The 21,927-nt window shown below is 37.9% G+C and overlaps 1 protein-coding gene across 7 annotated transcripts in view; it reads left to right on the top strand.

Moving 5' to 3' along the window:
* The window catches only part of mki67 (marker of proliferation Ki-67), a 117,325-nt gene that overhangs the window by 16,971 nt on the left and 78,427 nt on the right, over window positions 1-21,927 (top strand). For 6 of the 7 annotated variants that reach the window (XR_011345286.1, XR_011345287.1, XR_011345289.1 and 3 more), the window contains 7 exons: window positions 3,326-3,740; window positions 5,514-5,629; window positions 5,837-6,011; window positions 9,939-10,094; window positions 11,366-12,426; window positions 13,637-13,778; window positions 18,927-21,890. Coding sequence is in view for 3 of the 7 variants with exons in the window: in XM_069899655.1 (XP_069755756.1) it covers window positions 3,326-3,740; window positions 5,514-5,629; window positions 5,837-6,011; window positions 9,939-10,094; window positions 11,366-12,426; window positions 13,637-13,778; window positions 18,927-21,890 (5,029 nt within the window). In the remaining 4 variants the exon portion in view is untranslated. The remainder of the gene's footprint in view (window positions 1-3,325; window positions 3,741-5,513; window positions 5,630-5,836; window positions 6,012-9,938; window positions 10,095-11,365; window positions 12,427-13,636; window positions 13,779-18,926; window positions 21,891-21,927) is intronic. The other variant, XR_011345288.1, reaches the window with a different exon arrangement.

Here is a 21,927-nt window from a genome sequence, read left to right as displayed (position 1 = left end):
CTGGTTCCTCCCAACCTTCAAATCGTACGGGGCTTGTTCGTCAATTGGGTATAATTGGGCGGCATGGGCTCAAGGTCCTGTATGTCTAATTTTAAATTTTAAAAAATGACAAATAAATATGCATGAGAGATGTTATCATAGAATTTCTCTTTGTTATTTCAAAGCCGTGTGGTATTGTACAGGATGCTGCCATGCTAACAAATATAACATGTGGCCATAATACTGTGGAATCCATACTTTTGCAGTATTTTAACTTGGGTAAATGGACTGCCATTCAGCTTGTCTTTATTATTGTGCCAGTACAGCATTTCATTTACTTTCAGGAACTGAATAACTAAAGCCTTTTGTGGATGAGGGTTAGGGAATCCTACTCTCGGACACCTAAGCGCCCTTGGATTGTGGTTTCTGAATTCTCTTCCCATTTAGAAAATAGTCTCCTTTTTTTTATATTCCTTCTACCAAAGTGCATGACCACAATTTCCTTATGCTGTATTCTATCTGCCACTTTGTTTCCAATTTGCCAATCTATCAGTCCCTCTGAAGACTCCCTACTTTCTTAACACTACCTGCCCTCCACTTATCATCTGCAAAAATACCTTCCACGGGGACCTCTACCTTCCACGGGGACCTCTACCTTCCACGGGGACCTCTACCTTCCACGGGGACCTCTACCTTCCACGGGGACCTCTACCTTCCACGGGGACCTCTACCTTCCACGGGGACCTCTACCTTCCACGGGGACCTCTACCTTCCACGGGGACCTCTACCTTCCACGGGGACCTCTACCTTCCACGGGGACCTCTACCTTCCACGGGGACCTCTACCTTCCACGGGGACCTCTACCTTCCACGGGGACCTCTACCTTCCACGGGGACCTCTACCTTCCACGGGGACCTCTACCTTCCACGGGGACCTCTACCTTCCACGGGGACCTCTACCTTCCACGGGGACCTCTACCTTCCACGGGGACCTCTACCTTCCACGGGGACCTCTACCTTCCACGGGGACCTCTACCTTCCACGGGGACCTCTACCTTCCACGGGGACCTCTACCTTCCACGGGGACCTCTACCTTCCACGGGGACCTCTACCTTCCACGGGGACCTCTACCTTCCACGGGGACCTCTACCTTCCACATGTCGGTCCATTCACTGCTAAACTAAGGCGATTCACAAATTTTGGGAGCAAACACCTAATATTCTGTCTGGGCACACTCTCTAACTGAATGGCCATTAACGTTGCCTTCTCGGGTTTCTGATGGGCTGCTCCCCTGTCTCCCGCTCTTCCTATCTCTCTGACTTCTTTCCTTCAGCTCCCCACCCACTCCCCTCTCCATTCAGAGCTATCCCCTCCCCCTGTCACTTGGCTGCTTTTTTCTCGTGCCCTCTCACCGAGATCCACCTTGCTGTGGGCCTATGCTCCTCCCCCTGCCCCTTCTCCCCACCATTTTATTTAAGTTCTTGTTCATACCTTGATGAAGGGCTCAGGCCCAAAATATTGGTCTTGGCTACAGAAAGAATGTTACATGACTTGCTGAGTTTCTCTTGTATTTTTGTGCAAACCTAGTGGTTTCTCTTGCCACTTTTCCAGTGTCAATTTCCAGGGGTCTGATGTTCACTTTTGCCTCTTTATTTATTTATATATTTATCTGTTTGTTTATCTAAAGACTTCTGTCCTCTTTTGTCATGGGCTTTCTTATTTTCAGATTACATATTTTCTCTCCTTGTTACTTTTTTTTCTTGCCTCTGGTTTTTAAAACCTATCCAATCCTCTGGCTTCCCACTAATTCTTGCAATACCGTATGCTCTGCCCTCTCTTCTGCTTTCCTGTCAGCCATGGTGGCCTTGCTCTCCCTTCAGGATATTGCTGCTTCTTAGTGATGAAACTTGGCGGGTTTGGGGGGGGGGGAAGGCATGCAGGGGTGCATTGTCAAATGATTCTTCTGAACATCATGCTATTTCTTCAAACAGCAGGTGAACATGTGGAAAATAGAATAGAATACAATTATCTGAAATGGTCGAGATCGGGTCAATGTCGGATAAACGTTTTTTTTTTGGAGAACTGGTCATTTTTTTAAAAAACGGCCCAGTACCAACAGCAAATGACATGTATCAATATTTAAAAAAAACACATCAACAAGGGAAGGCTTTTTAAGCATTAAAATATTTAATTCTTAACCCAAAAAATGCTGAGTGATAGAAAGTCCTTAATCCAGAGGCGAATAGATTTGGAAAACCTTAATTTAGCAGGTTTTGTAATTAGTCTGCTCGGGATGACTGAAGCCTATAAAAAGCATTCTCACATAGCTCCTTTGGTGTTTAATGTGGGTTAGTGCAGTGTAAGAGCAGTGGCAATGGCATCCACTGTAGACCTGTTTGCCCTGTAGGCAAATTGGTATGGATCAAAGGTGGGTGGTGTCCAAGGATCTATTGGTTTAAATAGCATTTGAAAGAGGTTAAAAGGAAGATACTTTACTTAATTATTTTCCTACATTTTTTTAAGTAACTTTTGTCTGTAGAATCTTTGAACTTGATTCAATTAAGTACAATTCTGATTATCCAAAATCAGATTCTCTGAAATCTTCAGTTATCCAAAATTTTAAAAGATTTTTTGGATAACTGAGGATATCCGAAACAAATCAAAACCTCAGTTATCCAAAATTTTTTTTGGAACCGAACTGACCGGGGACCTCAGGCTCCTTGGCAGGAACGGGACCATCGGTGGTGTCGGTGATCGGCGGTGGTCAGCATTTTTTTGAATTAAAGCATTACTTTAATGGTTTAAAAGTTTTCCATTGTTTAAACACTGCTACAAGTGATTTGCTGTTGCTACTGGGCTGTTATTTTTTTTTAAAAATTACCAGTTCTCAAAAAAAAGTTTATCCGAAATAGACAATAGGAGCTGGAGTAGGCCCTTCGGCCCGTCGAGCCAGCACCACCATTTTACAGATCATGGCTGATCACTACCATCAGTACCCCTTTCCAGCCTTATCCCCATAACCCTGAACTCCTTGGAGTTTTTAACTTACATTTTTTATAAATTGTCATGCATTTGAAAACTTTTAAAAAATGTACAAATTTTAGTCAGCTTATTTTTTTTCCAGCTGACAAACTTTCTGGGATAATTTTCCAAAATGAAATGTTGATGACCTGCATCTGAATGTGATAAGTGCACACCCTGGAAATTGACATCACAGTCTGATTACCTCATCTCTGTCTGTGCTTGAATTTTGTATCCGATAGTATATTTTCAATTAAATTGTACATTGTCTAAATAAAAATTATCGACTCTTGTTTTAATATGTGCTATTTATTTTCTTGTTTAAGGAATGCAGTGAACAAAGTAAAAGTTCCATAATCTCAAATGTCCCTTCAGCAAATGCTTCAGGAAGTTTTTCACAGAAGAGACTTCCCTCATCGAGTACCAAAAAGTCACCTCTTTCCAAAACACTGTCTACCTTTTCGAGTAGTACGAAGTCCAATCTAATTACCGCTGGTTCCTTTGGCTCTCCACATTTGAGTGGGAGTTTTTCCAACTCTCATATTGCTACACCTCCCAACTTAACTCAGTCTGTAAAATCCTGCATTACACCCAAGAGCCTCAGTCTGGCTCAGATGGATGAATCTCAGCAAAAACCAAGTTCTGGAAAAAAAGCTTCCAGGAAAAGCACCAGAAGAAGTTCTGTTCTTGCACAAATACAATCCAGGAGACAAAGTGGAGCATCATTCGTAAACTTGTTGGGTATGAGTCGTCCTAAATTTATATTTTCCTAGGGGCACTTAATTACTTTTTTCTATGACAAAGCATAGCAGGGGGTGAAAATTACTTTTGTTTAAATTGGATAATTACTCAGGACAACTAATGTATATTTGCTGCAATTTTAATATTATTGGGGTTTAACTGAAATTGGCAATAAAACAGCTGACAAGACTGCTGTCAATGGGATTTCTGGGTGATTCAAGATGGAATGTGTTTTTCACTATTCCTGCTCAATAAATTGTATTTGTATCACATTTTTGATATTTTATGTATTTTGAGCTTGTTAGTGCTGTTGGCAGTAATTGTAAAGAATTTCAAAAAGCATTAAAGATATTGCAAAAGCACAATGTTTATCCATCCTACAACTTTTAAAGTGTACTAAAGTTAAGATGCTCAAGAAGTTTAGTAAGACAACTGAATTATTCCTTCATTTTAATCATGCCAAATTTGGTAAATGAACAACTGTTTTCATGTTCACCATCAATAAGTTATATTTTAGTTGAATTTCTTTTTCAATTGGAATGGAGCCTTTTGAGTGTGTAATTTGGAGAATAAGCTAGTGTACCAATCATTCAGGATTTATCACCTTTTGGGAAAGAGGTTAAATTTAATCTACCTGCAATTTATTTTGTACCAGAAACTAAATTTCTTACTTGATACATTTGTATGAAATTCCTGTCTGTACAATATCTATTTTGATCTTGCCAATTACCCTGCATAGTATAGACTAGTTGTAAAGTTTGAATAGACATTACTGTCTTCTAGCTCTTGAATTTAATTCTGAATGCTTTCTAAATTTGGTCATTCGGTATTTAAATTCATTCATGAGATAAATGATCAGATTAATTACTCAAATAACTAGAAAGATGGGTTTGGCGGTATAACTTGGAAGGTTTTCATTTTCTACAAGTTGGCTGAGGATCTGGAATTGCTATTGCTAGATGGCCAGAGAGACAATTGAATATTTTTAGCATTTGTATTGCAGACAAAACCTTAGTTCTCTGGTTAAACTGTACTTTTAAATGTTTATTATAATTCTCAGTAGGATTAGTGAAAATTTAAAGAGATTGCTTGTTACGGGCACCTTGTTTATACCATCCATTTACAAAATGTAGTAATTCTACCATAGGTTGTCCCTTTTGGAGTACTGAATAAATGCATTTACTAATGTCTCATTTCAACAAATGATTTTTTTTCCTGCAATTTGCATAAGATTATTTGAGGCTGATTATATTTTTGTTATGATTGTTTTGGTTTCATTTGCTTTCAGTCATTTTGGTTAGATTCTGTCCACCAATATGCTGATACTTTTAAGAAACTCTTTCAGTTGATGTTCACAAGTCACAAATTTAGAATGTGAAACATTCAAATATAATTTGGGGTAAATTGAGCTGTTATCTGGAAAATGGGCTTGGGGTCAGTATTCCTTGTTTGTTTTCTTTCCAGCTCAGCTCGATATTCGTATCTTTTTCTTTGTTACATGAAGGACGCTGTTTGACCTGCTGAGTTTTTCCAGCATTGTGTCTTTACTTCGATCACTGCATCTGCAGACTAGTGATTTACTCTAGCTATTTGTCTTGTTTACCCTTTCATGACCAAAGATTGAAAGTGAATTCTATGCGGTAGAGTATACACACAGTGCTTACTGTGGCAGCTTTGCCTTTAGGAAATGTTTTATGTAATTAAGATTTTGAATTAAGGTATTGAATCTGAACTTTGATGCTTTTAACTTGAGTATTTCTAATTTTTATTTAGTGAAAAAGTCATGGGCACAAGTCGTGAAGGAAGGAGTGGCAAGACCTCAGTTGCGGAATGTTGCAAAGAGACCTGTTAAACAAAAACGACTCAAGAATGTTGTCTCCTTGAAAGTGGTAAATTTCTGTTCAATGTGCAAACAACAATAATTGTGTGACTAAAATGTCCCAATCCTAATCATTATAGTGTTCATCAATTTGTTCCCTTGTCTGTGATGAAATTGCATACGTGGTTTATTTTGGTAATTTAAGTTCAATTTTGTTTCCATTTATTCCAATTACATTAATACATTTGGAGCATAAAAATGAAACTTGTTTCAACAGACGCCTGCGCGTTTAGTGAAAGATCATTTCAGTACTGGTCATGCTACTTCTCCGGCAACAATAGTTATTGGCAAATCGCAAACTACTAAAGCTAAACCAACGAGGCAGACCCCATGGCAAACAAGAACAATATCCCTGAGAAAGAAAGACCATGCAATGGATGAAAGCTTTACAGGTAAACCTTAACTGCCCGAGGTACTTCGTGCCAGTTTTGCTTTTTTTCTTTGAAAAATATGCAGATCAAGTCCACTTTCAACACTCAGTCACAAAAAGCAATTTTACAGCAATATTCTATTGAATAATATGGAAATGTTTTTGATCATCAGAAAGGGCACAGACCTGAAAAATTGATGACCATTTCTACCCATATATGCTGTCTGAGTTTGCTGATGGTTTATATCATTTACATTGAATATTACTTTTGGCAGGTTGTGTTGCTCGTAAAAGAGAAAAGCTGAAGTTTATTCAAACTGCTTGGTGGCTATAAACAGGGTAAAGGGATATTTGTTGTCTGTCTAATTTCAGTTTTTTTTTTTGTTTTTCTATTCTTCATCCAGAGCAATTGTTTTATCATAACATTTTGGCAAGGTCCAAATCTGCACCAAATCAGTAGAGCAGAACATATGTTGTCTCTGTTGTAGCTCCATTGTGAGTTTCCAGCATGAACATTCCAGGGTGCATATTAAGATATAAATATTTGTACATTCTTGATTTGTCTCATTGCTTTAAGAGAATTCTGATGATCTATTTTCAAAAAAAAAATTAAAAGCTTCATCTTCCTCTTACCATTTCCCTTTGTTTTGCAGAAGCCAACTCCCTTCTGCCTCTTAATTATCCTGCAGTTGAATACCTCTGCATTAATGTTTATTATCTCGTGGCATATTGTGTAATTCAGACTTATTGTCTGTGTTCTTTTATGGTTGCAGGAAGCAAGAAATTCAGTGTATCGGTACATTATACTTGTGTATATGACAATAAAATTGCGTACTCAAGTAGTAAAGTGTGACAATATGCAATCTCCCATGGTGTGATACATGGCCAAATAGATAACTGAAGCATCTCCACTCTATAGTACTACCAGCATGTTGAATGAGATAGTTTCTGAACAGAGAAGGGAACTCAAAATAGGATATCTGACACTTTGTAGGATATAAATATTCCACCACAATCTTTAATCTCATGGGTGTATCCCTTACTCCACCATTACTATAAAATATTAATGTTTTGAGTAGGTTTTTATTTCGCTCGAGGAAACTAAATAAGTGCAGCTCTAAAATGGTTTGGTTTAACCTGCCCCTTCAAGGTATGAGTGATATCGTTTAACGATGGGAAGTGAGCAAAGCAATGTTCAATGCATTGGCATCAAAATAGTGGAATTTGAGAAGGAAAATGTGTTCATCTGGTAGTGCCAGTACAAGCTTTTGGAGTGATTATTGCTGATGTTCTGTAAGCACCAAATTAATACTGGGCAACTTTGACGAAAATCTAAATGAAATAAGATAAAATGGAGGGAATTTCACAAGATGGGATTATTGCACATTTTAATAGCAAGAGATATTTGAAGGGTCCTGGGGGATGTGACAGACTACAAAATTATGAATTAAGAAAATGCTAACTTTTTTGGGGGGCAGTGATTTGGGCTTTTTATTGGCCCGCCTCTGGCTAGAAGTTTCTGCTGTTGGTGAAAATGAGCTACCAATAAAACAGATACTGTTAAGACCATACATGTCTAAAATGAAGTATAACCCCATGTATCTGGAATTCAAGCAAATGGCAAAAAAACTGAGGAAAATATATTTTTTAAATAACAAAATAATAGAATTTAAAAAAAACTTAAAGATAATGTAAACATCCAGCATGGTAACAGCCCCTTTCGGCCCATGCTTCCCAATTAACATACAACCACTTTATATGTTTTGAAACTGAGGGAGGAAACCCACAAGCTCCTTACAGAATCCACAGGATTCGAACTCCAGTCTTGATCGTTAATGCTGTAATAGCATCGAGGTTAGCAAAACGGTGTTACAGCACCAGCAAATGGGACTGTGGTTCGAATCCTGCACCGGCTGTAAGGAGTTTCTACTATCTTCCTGTGCCTGCGTGGGTTTCCTTCAGTTGCTTCATTTCCTCCCACCGTTTACTGGGGGGGGGGGTTGTAGGTTAATTTGGTGGCATGGGCTCTTTGGCTGAAATGGTCTGTTAGCATGCTGTATGTCTATGTCTGTTTAAAATTGTAGAAGTGCAGGCTCTTTGAAATAAAATAAACCTTTGAAGATGGGAGCAAATATTTCAGCCAGTGATTGTGCTTTGCTCATAGCAGCTGTTTCAATAAAGTTATGTGTACCAGTAATGGCATTGCCCAGGATGAAGAGCTGGTTGATGTAGCTCGCCATTGGGGTGATTGTCTTAGTGTTTCTTTATCCCTGCTTGAGAAAGAGAGATCTGCAGATACAGCAAAGGTTAAATTTTTCAGTGCTTCGAACATTCTTTATGCCCAGTATGCTTTCAGCTGTGTACGTTAATAGTTTTTTCACTCTGTGTGTGTGTGTGGGGGGGAGTATTCAAAATTTTATTATAATAAATGTTGCGTGTGGTATTTTGTTTCAACTTACAATTTTTCAACTTGTGATGGGGTTGTAGGAACACTGAAACTTAACTAGTTATTTTTTAAAATTAACATTTCCCATTTGTTGGTAACCATTCATTTTGGAAGAGGAAGTCAAGTTACTGTAACACTGATTAACTGATACACTCAGTTCTTGTGTTGCCAAAGAAGCAGTCTTTCTGGACTATTGGATGTTATTTGTAGAACTCCAACACAGTTGTATTTTGGGTTTTTTGTATATTACACAGGCCTATAACACATTTTCCAGTGAGTTTAAATGAGCGTGGCAACTAAATCCATTGACTCTCAATTTGTCAAATTGTTATGTTTATGAACCCATCCTGGCTTGCGTATGTTTGCAGTTATACATGGCCAACCTCAGTAGCGCAAAGTCTGGATAACAAAAGATTTGTTGTCCAATGATTAAGCCAGTTGCAGATTGTTAGAGTTCCTTTCCAAAACAATAAAGTACTACACGACTATATCTCCAAATGCCACTTATGGTAGGCAATGAGGCATGTGATTTGTATTTGGTGTGGTCCTATAAACTGTGTAATAATGACTAGTTAATGCTTTTGATCATGCAATCCTTAACTAAAAGATAATAGCGGTCAGTGTACACTATTACCACTTTAAATTGTAAATGCTTTTGTATTTGATGGCATACAAGACTTCCCCCTTTCTCTCTTCCCCCCCCCCCCAATTTCAGCAGGGAATATTAAGATTTTTTTGTGTATTTAAATATGTAGCTACAGTATAGTAGAAAATATACTTGGACAAAACTTTTACTAATATTACCGTTGTAATTCATAAGAGAAAACTAAAACATCTTGGCTATATCAGAAAACACTTTATAAAAGTCTTATCAGTAGAGATAATTCATTTCAGTTCTTAAATTTTCCCAAGATTTCTTCACCCAGCTGTGGAATGGTGGGACATTTCACTCTTCCTGTTGTCTTCATAATCCACCAGCATAATCTGCACAATGGATGCTTTTGTACGCATTGATAAACCATGCCTTTTAATGAACTGGTAACACCAACCTTCTGTTCCTGAAAAAAAACCTGATTCAATTTTCTCCTCCTCTCTTGGCCTCGTTAATTATTTTGGTAGAAACCTGTTTCCCTGAATTCTCCTTTATCACCCAGTTTTTTAACTCCAAGTTCTGGCCAATGTGGGGCTGGACAACAAAGATTATGTTTACCTTTTTTAGCAGTCTGCAACTGTTCTGGCTTTATTTGATCATTTTTGCTGCAGGTGGTGTCCCAAAAACTCGCACCTTAGCATAGTTTACCACTTTTTAGTTGGTATTCAATAGTATAGCTGAGGTACAGGTACTGGCAGTCTACCGTGTCTGGGTGAACATTAGCCTGCCAGGTAACTCAACTTTGTATACAAGGCCCAGAAATGTATTTTTTGGGGAAAAACAGTGGGTGTTGTATGGCATCAAATATAGTAATATTGTATTTATGTAACTTTCACATTGACATTCAATAGGTATGGCTGAAATGTTCAGTACTCCCATGAATATAAATGAGAGAGAAAATCCAGTAATACAATCTTTGACTATCGATGATGCTGAAGGTGCTTTGGCCATTCCAATTTCTCAGAAAACGCTTGAAAACTCTGCTAGCAAAACTCCTGAGGAAACTGGTTTGTTTAATTCCATTTGCTACCATGAGAATAGTTCTGTTTCTGTATCAGTCTTTGCTATTGGCCTCTTGCATTCACTTGCATACTTCTATTTCGTACAACTGATTTTTCTAGTTGCTTCATTGCTTCCCTCCCTCCCCCCCCCTTTCCTGCCATCTTCACCTTCAGTCACTAAACTGTTAATTATCTCACTATTAAATTTGGATATATCTGTTATGGGACAATCTGGTAGTGAATTGATGCGGGGGAGCTCACTCCAAGACGAATAAAACGGAGAGCGAGATAGGGGTGTAGCCGAGTATGTGTATCTTGAGTATTCAGGTAGAAATAGGTATGGGCGGGAGCTTTACATGATTGTTTAATGTTAAATAGACACAACTTGTAAACAATAAAATGAAAATGTCATGTAAATGATTGGAGGATCAGATCATGGATCATAACTTCAATTGCAATGAAATCCACTGTTTAGTTTCTGGATTGATCAGTCTTGTGATATATTTGAGTCTAGGGTGGGGAGGGGAATTTAAAAGGAGTCAATAATAAAAGGACTTCAACATAAATGTACCTACTTTAGTCATTTGTTCTAATACTATATTTTACCAATGGGCTTGTCTATTGCAAAACTTGTGTTTTAAGCTTAATGTATTGATAAGCATCAGCTTGTAGAGTAATGCTAAAGGATTCAAATACAAGTCCTACATCCTCTACAAACCTGTTAAATAAAATTCAATGGAGAGCCTGTCAGGCATATTTGAGCAGAAAAATTGACTAAGGAATGCTTTAAAGAAGTTGAGGGCTTATGAAGTTTAGGAAGGGAATAGCAAAAAATCTTTTTACCTTAACCAAATGTTTGGTTATGGTCAGGTGATTTAAAGAGTACATTAAAGCAACGAAAGAAGGTGGATAAAAATTCCTGAGCTTAAGACCTGGACAGGTGAGAACACACTTAAAAATGAATGTGACAAGAAACCAGAATTAGAGCTGGTTGGGGGTTATTAGGTTCGGAAGAGTGAACTAATGAGGAATTGGATGGTGTTGGAGAGAATAATTCTAAGTTTTGAAAGCTAGGCAATGTAGACAAAGGAGGGGAAGGATGTTAGGTGAAGAATTTGGTGTGTTCGAATAGAGGCAAGAGAATTGTGAAAAGGGTACCAAATAGAGGGATGTTTTGAAGCCATGTTTCTCATTACAATAGAATGATATGCCCATATAATATGCTATGTATAATTATTGCTACTTTCTTGCTTTTTGTCATTTTAAAATTTTTTTAGGTGTAAAGGCTATTGCACCGCTAAACATTCTGAATAGGAGTAGTGGAGGACGCAAAACAGTTTTGCGTCTACTAAAGTGCCGAGTTGATTTGTATTGTAGTAATTCAAACCGCTATTGTGAATCCCCAGCTGAAATAACTGAGAAATGTAGTGAAGCAGAAGGCACTGGAGACTTGCAAAGAATCAAGAAAACACCCAGAGTGAAAGGGCAGCCAGTCGAAGACATGGTCGGAGTGAAAAGAATCATGAAAACGTCCAAAAAGAAAGGGCACCCAGTCAAAGACATGATTGAAGTGAAAAGAATCATGAAAACGCCCAGAGTGAAAGGGCAGCCGGTCGAAGACCTGGTCGGAGTGAAAAGAATCATGAAAACGCCCAGAGTGAAAGGGCAGCCGGTCGAAGACCTGGTCGGAGTGAAAAGAATCATGAAAACACCCAGAGTGAAAGGGCAGCCAGTCGAAGACATGGTTGGAGTGAAAAGAATCATGAAAACGCCCAGAGTGAAAGGGCAACAGGTCGAAGACCTGGTCGGAGTGAAAAGAATCATGAAAACACCCAGAGTGAAAGGGCAGCCAGTCGAAGACATGGTTGGAGTGAAAAGAATCATGAAAACGCCCAGAGTGAAAGGGCAACCGGTCGAAGACCTGGTCGGAGTGAAAAGAATCATGAAAACGCCCAGAGTGAAAGGGCAGCCGGATGAGAATTTTGCTGGTCTGTCCAAACTGTTCGTTGAACCAAAACAAAAAACAGAGAGTCTAGAGATAAACTATATTGGAATTAAAAATTTGTTCAGCTCCAAAAAAGAGGTGGAAAACTGTGACTATAGTGGTTTGAATAAAATGTTTTCAACTCCTGTAAAAATTGAAAGAATTTCTGATTCCAAGCTGCAACTTGGTTCAAAGAGTACAAGTAAATCTTCAGCGTTACCTCGAGGTGCTCAGAAAACTGAAATATCAGAAAATAATTTGATCCAGACTGGGCAAAAGCATAATGGAGCATCTATGAAAGAAACATCTCCAAGTGGAATTGACTGTAATTCAACTCTAACACTAAGAGCTCAGGTAAAATGAAGCATTAATATTCAAAGTACTTACTGGAGGAAAAAAATGATCTGCATTGTTTCAGACCTGGCATGTTAGCAATGATGTGTACTCGCATTAATCTCCCATTAGTCACATTGAGCTTGTGTATCAAGATATCTACCCTTAAAGTGGGTAGACAACCAGTAGCAAACAGACCTTGGTTTTTGAATCTTTAAGCCCAACTTCCATAAAGACTTTGTTGTTGTTAAGCAGCTTACAACTGTCCAAGGCCTTTATTAGCTAAATTAAAGAAGAAAAAAAAACAAATATATTGTGCAGTGTTAACAATGCCCAACCTAAAAGCATTGGATCAGATTTTGTGTTGAATTTCAAAAGACAATTGGATGCTTCTTACATGAATAAGACAAATTTTAAGGGTAAATGGGGAAAAATTGCTTGTGGGATCAAATCGGACAACTTTCTCAGCCACAAAGGGCAAATGGCCTACAGTCCAATATTTTCAGTCTCGACCACTCAAGTCTTACCATGGCTAATTCTGCCATTTGACATCCCTCTGATCAATATTCAGTCAGTATTTGGGACGTTCTTCATCCCTGGGTTTTTTTCCATTTGTTTTAAGTTTGATCCCAGCAAATAGATTCCTTAACATTATTTAAGCATTCTGTTTATTTATCTGCATGTGATTTTTCTCTGGTGTAGTAAATTGACCAGGAATTGGTGAAACAAGTATTTGGTGTTTTTTTTTCTTTATTGTTCATGAGCTGCCTAGATCTGTTTGGACTGCCAAAGACCACTATTACTTTGTCTTAATGGGAAATTACTGTTCTGGACTGGCTATATGCAATTTTACAAGTATAAAGTGTGCCCTGACTTGCCATTATTATGCTAATATATGGTGCAATGAAAATGAAATTGTAGATTGAATTCCATTGCAGTAAATGTGTGCAGAATCTGCCTTCCTCTCTGATTCATTTATTAAAATCACATGATAAGATAGTTGGTGGCTCTTCTCAATATAAACTAAATTTCTATCTACACACAATGGTTAAAATTGTAATTGGTCATAAGTGTAATCAATATGAAAGGTACAGTTGGGCTGTTAAGATGATCTACAATCATGTAAATTCATCGAGATATGTATTAAACCCAATGTTACTTTTCAATTCCATTAACATTGAGTGGAGAGTCTGAAATCTCTTGCAAATTCTGTACTTCTGTGTTATTTCAGGGAATAAGGACAAGGGGTGTTCAAGCTAAATGTATATCCTCTCCACCTTCCCAAGAGTATGTACAACAATCTCATCAAGCTGAAACTTCTCGAATGTCTCCCTCTGATGACTTTGCTGATATTCCACAGATAGGAATAACTGGTATGTTATTCAATTGGAATGTTTTTGATGCATTTCCAGCAAGTTTGTGAACTTATTAAACTCTTCAAGTTAATTGAGAATGAAAACTTTCTACATATGTTTCCTACATACCTTCCATTCAGAAGTTCTTTTTTTCATTTACTTTTATAGATTTGAGTCTTGAAACCCTCAAAAATCACTTAAGAATCGGGGGCCGACTTGCACACCAATACAAAAATTAGACCTTAAACTCAAAAAAAACTGCTCGACACCAATTTGGCATACGTTATCCTTTAAAAACACCAAAAAGACCAACAAATTTTCATGCTACCAGTATATTTTTATTGAGGTGGAAAAAAAAACATACTTGGAATCCTTCAAAATCATTATTGACTGAGGCAAAGATCTCAGCAAGCGCATCCAGTCTTAATGTTTAAACTGTTATCATGCAGGTCCCAGTCTGTATCTAATAAGGCTGCTCTGCTTCACTGTCCCACAATAAATCATCTTCCGTACCAACCATTGCAATAGATATTCCGCACTTTTTAAATGATTTTTATTACTGTCTACTTTCACTTTATCCCAAGCTTTGAGCATAAAGTCACACAGCACATCAAGTGATGCAGCACACATTGCCCTGCCTTTTGTGAGTGATTCTTCTGCACTCTTCATCCATGTATTCCATTCTTGAAATGCATGGTCTTTGTTCAAGCAGACATAGAGGTTGGGATATAGACATTAAACCACCTAGCATAACTGCTATTTGAGTATTATTTATTGCTAATCTACTTTTAGTGTTAAGTGGCTTTGAAACCTATCCCAGACAAGCAAACTCCATTCTTTACGTAAACCACCTAACTGCCTGTTCCACACATTGTCTATCCATAGTTTTATACCATTTTCATCCATCCATCCTTTTTCATGAAAATGTACAAAAATACCAGCAGGGAATTTCAATTTTGGTTTAATTTTGCATTTGAAGATTACCATGGGTCTCAACATGCACAACAACACCATGGTAACCTGGTCTTTTCATGGCCTGTGTTTCTGCTTTGCATTCTATTCCACTGTTCTATTACCTATCATGTTGAAATTCATGGGGATTTCATCCATATTTCTGACATTTGCTAGTGCAAACTGGTGTTTCTGCTGGTTCCATATAATAAACTGGTGAAAACTTACAACTTTATGATCAAGATCTTTTGGTAGTTGGCAATTTTTGTTTTTTGCCATAATACCATATTTTTTTTCTGTTCATGAATCAGTCTATCTTTCCCCTCAAAATTATCACTGACATCGGAGTGAAACTTGGCCCACTGCAGTGCAAAAGTTCTTATTTTATTTCGGTGACTATGTTCACCTACCTATTCTGCAACGTTTTTCCAACTCTGGCCAACAAGTGATTCCTTTTCTCAAAGAACATTGCTTTTTTGGTATTTTTCTTAGTCTCTTCTTTCTTCCTCCCATTTCGTTCCAACTTCTCATGTATATAAAAATTTCTTGCAGCTGTGCAATTGTGTGTTTTCTTGGCCACTTCTATCATTTTCAATGAAACTCGCTTTATAGTTTCGTCGCATGCTACATTGTGCTGATGGGCCCTCCATAATCACCCAGCAGATCAAACCGCGCGATACACCCAAGCCAGAAAATTGGTATCAACTTATAGGCCGGATATAGCGTAAAACCCTTAAAATGAGGCTGAAAAGTTGGGGGGGGGGGGTGGGGGTCGACTTGTATGCCTATCCCATTCTTCGGCCATTTAAATTGGGTATTTCTCTTTTGTAAAGGGCATAACTTCACTCCTATCCCATTTTATTTTATATCCTGAAACTTGCCCATATTCTTCCAACCTAAGATGTTGTCTTAAAGATCTTTGGTCAAATATATCAATACATCATCTGCAAATAAACTAATTTTACGCTCTTCTTTACTGTAGAATAATGTAATTATTTTAAGATACTTTGATATTTTCTGAAAATATTAGCAAATAATATTCTGATAACATTATGATGGTCATTTGTTGATAGAATTTGATACTGTTGGAGATAATTCTGCACCAAATTTCTCCTTCAGAGGAGACCAGTAGACTTAATTTCACACATTTACTACCCTTAAATGTTCTGAGCTATTTTGGTTTAGACATCTTCTGTAAACAAGAAAGGTAGCTCAGCACGTTTGATTCTGCACCAAATTAATTTCTTTATAACCCACTAGAACTTGGATCTGAGTTTTATTTATTATTTTTACAACTTTTGAAAAGATGTGTTGAATCAGCAGGGGATTAATGTGGATGTTTTTTAAGGCATACCCACTGCAAAGTATTACAAAGCTTGAGTCAAAAGACCTTTGCATGTAGTACATTCTGTGGGGATCAGGATCGAGATCGCAGAATTGGAAGAGTTCAGATGAGACGAAGGAGTGCAGTCTCCAGTGCCACATTTATAATTTATAGATTTTACCAAACACCAACCACAAGCTTGCTTTGGCAGGATTTTTTCAAGTTGTAAAGACGCAGTCCTTTGGTGTGATAAGATCTGTTTAGTCATAACTTTAAAAAAAAAGAGTTGTAACAAAGCTCAAATTAAAGTTCCAAATTATCCACAGACCATTTTTGTACACAACATAAAAGTGGAATTTAGTTCTGCTGGTTGGGATGTACCTTTAACCTTTTTTCTTTCACACTGAGGACCAGCAATGAAAAATTGCGTTTGTATGGCAATTCAAATGATATTGTGTCCAATCATTACCCTCTGGAATAGTTTACAATTTTTGATGTTGGAAGGCTGTTGTTACTGTATTTCAAGGAGACTTTATAATGGAAATTGTGGGCTCACGGTACTACCTACATCAGCTATTTCCTATGTTTTTCCATGGGAGTATCTCTACCAATCATTAATGTGTTATCTCCAATTGGCAGAAGGCACTTTGGACAATTTCTTGCCATACTGGACTTGCTATTTGGATATTTTGCATTCAGACTGACAGTGGTTGTAGCCAACCACTAGCTTTCATGATCATCTGATTTAATCTTTACACATTAACTTGATCAAAACTGTACTGAATTTGTGCTTGATGTTGGTGTAAAAAGGTTTTTAATTTTCTGTTAAGCTTTCTCTCAATATGTCTAACTTGCTTATTGAAATCGGCGTAGTTCAATCATGTCCTTGCGTGCACAGAATAGAACTGTAGAGTATAGATTACACAATTAGAACACAAAATTAGTGTTCTAGTGCAGTGTGATCTACTTGCAGTTCGTAATATGTTCAAAAGTTGAGCATTAATCTTAATGGCAGAGAAGTTTGGATATGCACTAAACATTTTTTTGTGGAATTGAAGAAATGTATCAGTATTTAAAATATCAGTAATGGGAGGATATTTTGAAATAACCTAATGTCAGTAAAATTTGAATCCAGTACAATAGAGAATTTGGAACAAGAATATGATTTTAAAAAATGCATTTGAAAAATTAAGATCTGTGCTCGATTGTAGGGAGTCTGGGTTGTCACCAACACTCAAGGGAAGTGAGTACAAAATTCAGTTTGGTATTCCAAAGTAACCTTGAGAAAGGTACCATTTCTCTCAATGAATCCTTGATTCCCCTCAGTTGTCCTTGACTTTTTTTTGCACTAGTTGAAAGGTGTGAAGATTTCTTCTGTTCTTGGCTAATATTTATTTCCACCTAGCATTTTACAACAGCATTTGTTGATCATTGTTGCTATTTAGAAACATAGAAGATAGGAGCAGGAGTAGGTCATTCGACCCTTCAAGCCTGCTCCACCATTCAACGAGATCATGGCTAATCTTAAAAGTTCAGTACCCCGTCCCCGCCTTCTCTCCGTAACCTTTAATACCCTTATACTGAAGAAATAGATCTAATTCCCTCTTAAATATATTTAATGAACCTGCCTCTACTGCCCTCTGGCAATGAATTCCACAGATTCACCATCCTCTGGGTAAAGAAATTCCTCCTCATCTCGGTCCTAAATGGTTTGCCTATTATCCTCAAACCATGGCCTCGGGTTCTGGATTTTCCCATCCTTGGAAACATCCCATCTGCATCCATTCTGTCCAGTCCTGCCAGAATTTTATAGGTCTCTATGAGATCCCCTCTCAATCTTCTAAACTCCAGGGAGTACAATCCCAATTTGCGCAATCTTTCCTCATAAGTCATTCCTGCCATTCCAGGTATCAGCCTGGTGAATCACCTCTGCACTCCCTCCATTGCAAGAACATCCTTCCTTAGATAAGGTGACCAAAACTGCACACATTACTCCAGGTGTGGTCTCACCAAGGCCCTGTACAGCTGCAGTAAGGTATCCTTGTTCCTATACTCAAACCCTCTTGATATGAAGGCCAACATACTATTTGCCTTTTTAACCGCCTGCTGTACCTGCATGCTCGCCTTCAGAGACTGATGTACAAGTACCCCTAGGTCTCTCTGCACTTCCTCATCTGTTAATCTATTGCCATTCAAATAGTAATCTGCCCTCCGGTTTGTATTACCAAAGTGGATAACCTCACATTTATCCACATTGTAGTGCATTTGCCATGTATCTGCCCAGTCGCTCAATTTATCCAAATCACACTGGAGCTTCCTGACCCCCTCTTCCGTGCAAGCAACCCCTCCTAGCTTAGTGTCATCTGCAAATTTGGAGATATTACATCCAATCATTAATGTAAATTGTGAACAGCTGGAGTCCCAGTACAGAGCCCTGTGGTACCCCACTGGTCACCGCCTGCCACTCAGAAAACGAGCCATTTATCCCAACTCTCTGTCTTCTACCTGCCAGCCAGTTCTCAATCCACATCAATACTTTGCCCCCAATCCCATGAGCCTTGATTTTGGAAGCCAGTCGTTTATGCGGGACCTTATCGAAGGCCTTTTGGAAGTCCAGGTACACCACATCCACTGGCTCTCCCCCATCTATTTTACCTGTCACCATCTCAAAGAATTCCAATAGATTTGTCAAGCACTATTTACCTTTTGTAAATCCATGTTGACTCCGTCCAATCCCTTCTCTGCTTCTTTGTGGAGTCCTCCCCTGTCCAATCTTTGTACCGATTGCAAATAAGACCCTACTTTTTCTAAAAATAAAGGTATTTAATTTGCTGTAAAATGCTTTTTTTCTGAGTTTAAAAAAAATGAGTGCAATGTTTTTATATTTTTAGAATACAAAAATGGATGGTCTTTATCAAGCAGCCAGGTTTCACCAGCAAGGAAATCATTAAAAGAAAAGAAAATAGAAGACACGGAAGAATCAATAAAAAATATACAAGGCATGAATGGATGTACAGATGAAGGTATTAAAGATGTAAGCAAAATGAGCTCAACAAAGGAATTATTAAAGGAAGAGAAAATATTAGATGAAGTGAAAATATTTATGCCAAACAAATCCACACCAGACAAGAAACAATCTGACTGTATCCAGACTGGGAAAGTAATTGTGTTTAATTCACAGGAAATTAGATCACTGAAAGGAAATGATGAAATCCCAAATATTCTCAGTGTTGAAGTTGAGGGGCCTGATTCTACAACAAAGTGTACCGTAATCAGTAGGAATGAATCATCAAATAAAATTAAGGAAGAGAATAATATAGTTTCTACTATGACTGAATCGTTGAGAGGGAGGAAAAATGTCAAAGATCATGGTGCTAAAGTCAAAGAAATGACACGGGCTGAGTCGCAAGATGGGAAGATTTATGAAGCAAAAATAATTGCTTCACCAGAAACCAAAACATTAAAGGGTAAAGAAATTCAAGATGTTAAAGTCGCAAGTCCGCCTACTTCAGCAAAAATTTGCACGCAACGCGAGGGACAAATTTCAACATCTGCAAATGAAGAGTTGATCCCCTTACCTTTAAGAAAGAGGCAACAAAGCAAAACAAAATCTAATAAGTCCAAAATCACTGAAATAGAGGAAGAAACAGCTTCTATTGCAAAGTCTTCGCAAAGGAAGAAGGGACCACAGTGTGCACAAATTGAAGAGCTAGTTAACTCTTCTTTGGAAAAGTTATCACGAAACCAAAATGAACCTGCATTGCCAAAAATATCCACAAAATGTAACGAAATTAAAGATCTTGCAGATGTTGATGTAAAAGCATCCGTTGCAACAGGAAGACCACGGCGAAGAAAGAATATTACTGTTGAAAAAGTAGAGATGAAGGAACGCACACCTAAAAAAACAAATTCCAGAAAAAAAACAGTGTGCCCAACTCCAGTTGAAGTTGTGAAGGATTCCAATAGTTTACAAAGTATTTCAAGAGATCAGGAAGAAGGTAGCAACACAATATTAAATTCTGGCCGAGAGGGATCGGAGAGGGAGAAATCTGAAAGTGTCAAAGCATCTGAAAAGACAGACACAGCTAACTCAAAATGTAGATCCAGAAGAAAAAGAATAACAGGAGAATTAATTTCAGAAGATTTTAAACCAGAATCTTCTCCAGTAAAGAGATTGCGAAATGAGGAAAAATTGGATGAAACTCTAACAAAGGAAACTGTATACGGGGTTTCTAATCTGACATTTTCCAAAGTACCTGATAATGCAGAGCAGGTAACACAACGGGGTTCTAATAGAAGAGAAGTATCTAAGCGGTCATGTCGAAAAAAAGATGCAAGTGAACAAACTTCAGTCGAATTGGTGGAAACCTCTGGGAAACATCCAAACAGGAAGATAACAAATGGTGTAAACAAATTCCATGCATCAGATGACCAGCCAGAGGGGACCACAAAACAAAAAACTGGTAGTTCTTGTGATCAACAGTTGATAAAAGAGAAAAATGAATCTAAGGAGCCTACAAAATCTTCCCTAAACCCATCACCATTGCCACCAGTGAAAAGATTACAGAGAACGGTTGGACAGAAAATAATTCAAAATGGAAAAACTGTAAAAGAATCATCTTGTACAAGAATGTTGAGAAGAAACACAATGGAACAAAAGCTGGAGGTAACTACTGATGATGGACTGTGTGTTCCAGTAAAAATGGATTCACACAAAGTAAAAACTGCTATGTTGATTGAAACTATGCCTTCATCAAGGATCATGGAGAAAGGCAAGAAAGCAAAGACATCAATGACTGAAAACAAGGAACAAACTCACCAGCAGCTGTCATTGGCCATAGTTGATATCAGAAATGAAAACAAACTACCCAATCAAAAAATCAATGGTAAAGGTTGCCAAGGAGTAAAAGCTTCATCTAAAGGAATGTCTGCTTGCCCGTCAAATGTTGAAAATGTTTCTGAGAGGGAATGGAAACCCCATTTAAATGTTTCTGCTAATTCCAGTGAAGGGGTTAATAATTCAGACAAGATTGAAGCCATCAGACAAACTAGATCCTCAAGTAAAGGCAAAGTTAGTAAGATTGTGATAAATGACACCAAGAAAATGGATGTCATTTTGTCTCCTGTGTATGAAGAAAATGCTCAGCCTAAGAAAAATGTGAGGAAAGGAAAATCAGAAGAGGTCACAGTGGAAGGTTCAAAAGAAGTTCCTCTGATTGAAAATCCAAAAACAGAATTAGAAAACAGAAATCTATCTGAGGTAGCTATTGATAAACGTGGCAAAAGAAAAGTGGTGAAGGAAGATGTTCCAGCAATTGTCAAGGAAGGGCTACAAATCAACAAGGAGGTGGGTGAATCTGTTGATACATCCAGAATGACTAAAAGAAGCATGTTGGCTGTAATCAATCAAGAATTAACTCTGGGTATAACTGAAAGTAAACAGCTGGAGAGTTCAGGCAAAGTTGAAAAGAGAGCCAGGAAAGGACACAATTCTATCAAGGAAACTGCTATACTTCCAGAAGCTCAAGGAGGGAAAGGTCGGGTAATAAATAAAAGGGGAAGAATTCATCAAGAGCAAATAGATAATGATGAGAATCTTCCACATCAGCAAGGTAAAGCAGAAAAAAATGGTAGAGAACAAGAGACTGTTATATCGATGGTATCTTCACAAGTATCTAAAAGAGTTACAAGAGCTAAAAAATCAGGTGAAGCCACAGAAATGGAACAGGAATTACAACCACTGGCCAGTGGATTGCTTACACAAGTATCTGTGCATCCCTCAAAAAGAAACTTGAGAGGCAAGCACACAGTTGTGGAAACCGCACCTGAGGTACCTGCTAAAAAAGCAAAAAAAGGTGAGGACATATTCCTGCATTTTGAATGTTCAATAAC

Source organism: Narcine bancroftii, chromosome 10, assembly GCF_036971445.1.
Source record: "Narcine bancroftii isolate sNarBan1 chromosome 10, sNarBan1.hap1, whole genome shotgun sequence".
Taxonomy (NCBI): Eukaryota; Metazoa; Chordata; class Chondrichthyes; order Torpediniformes; family Narcinidae; genus Narcine; species Narcine bancroftii.
The sequence above is the reverse complement of the archived record's forward strand: the minus strand, read 5'-3'. Positions and strand labels throughout refer to the sequence as shown.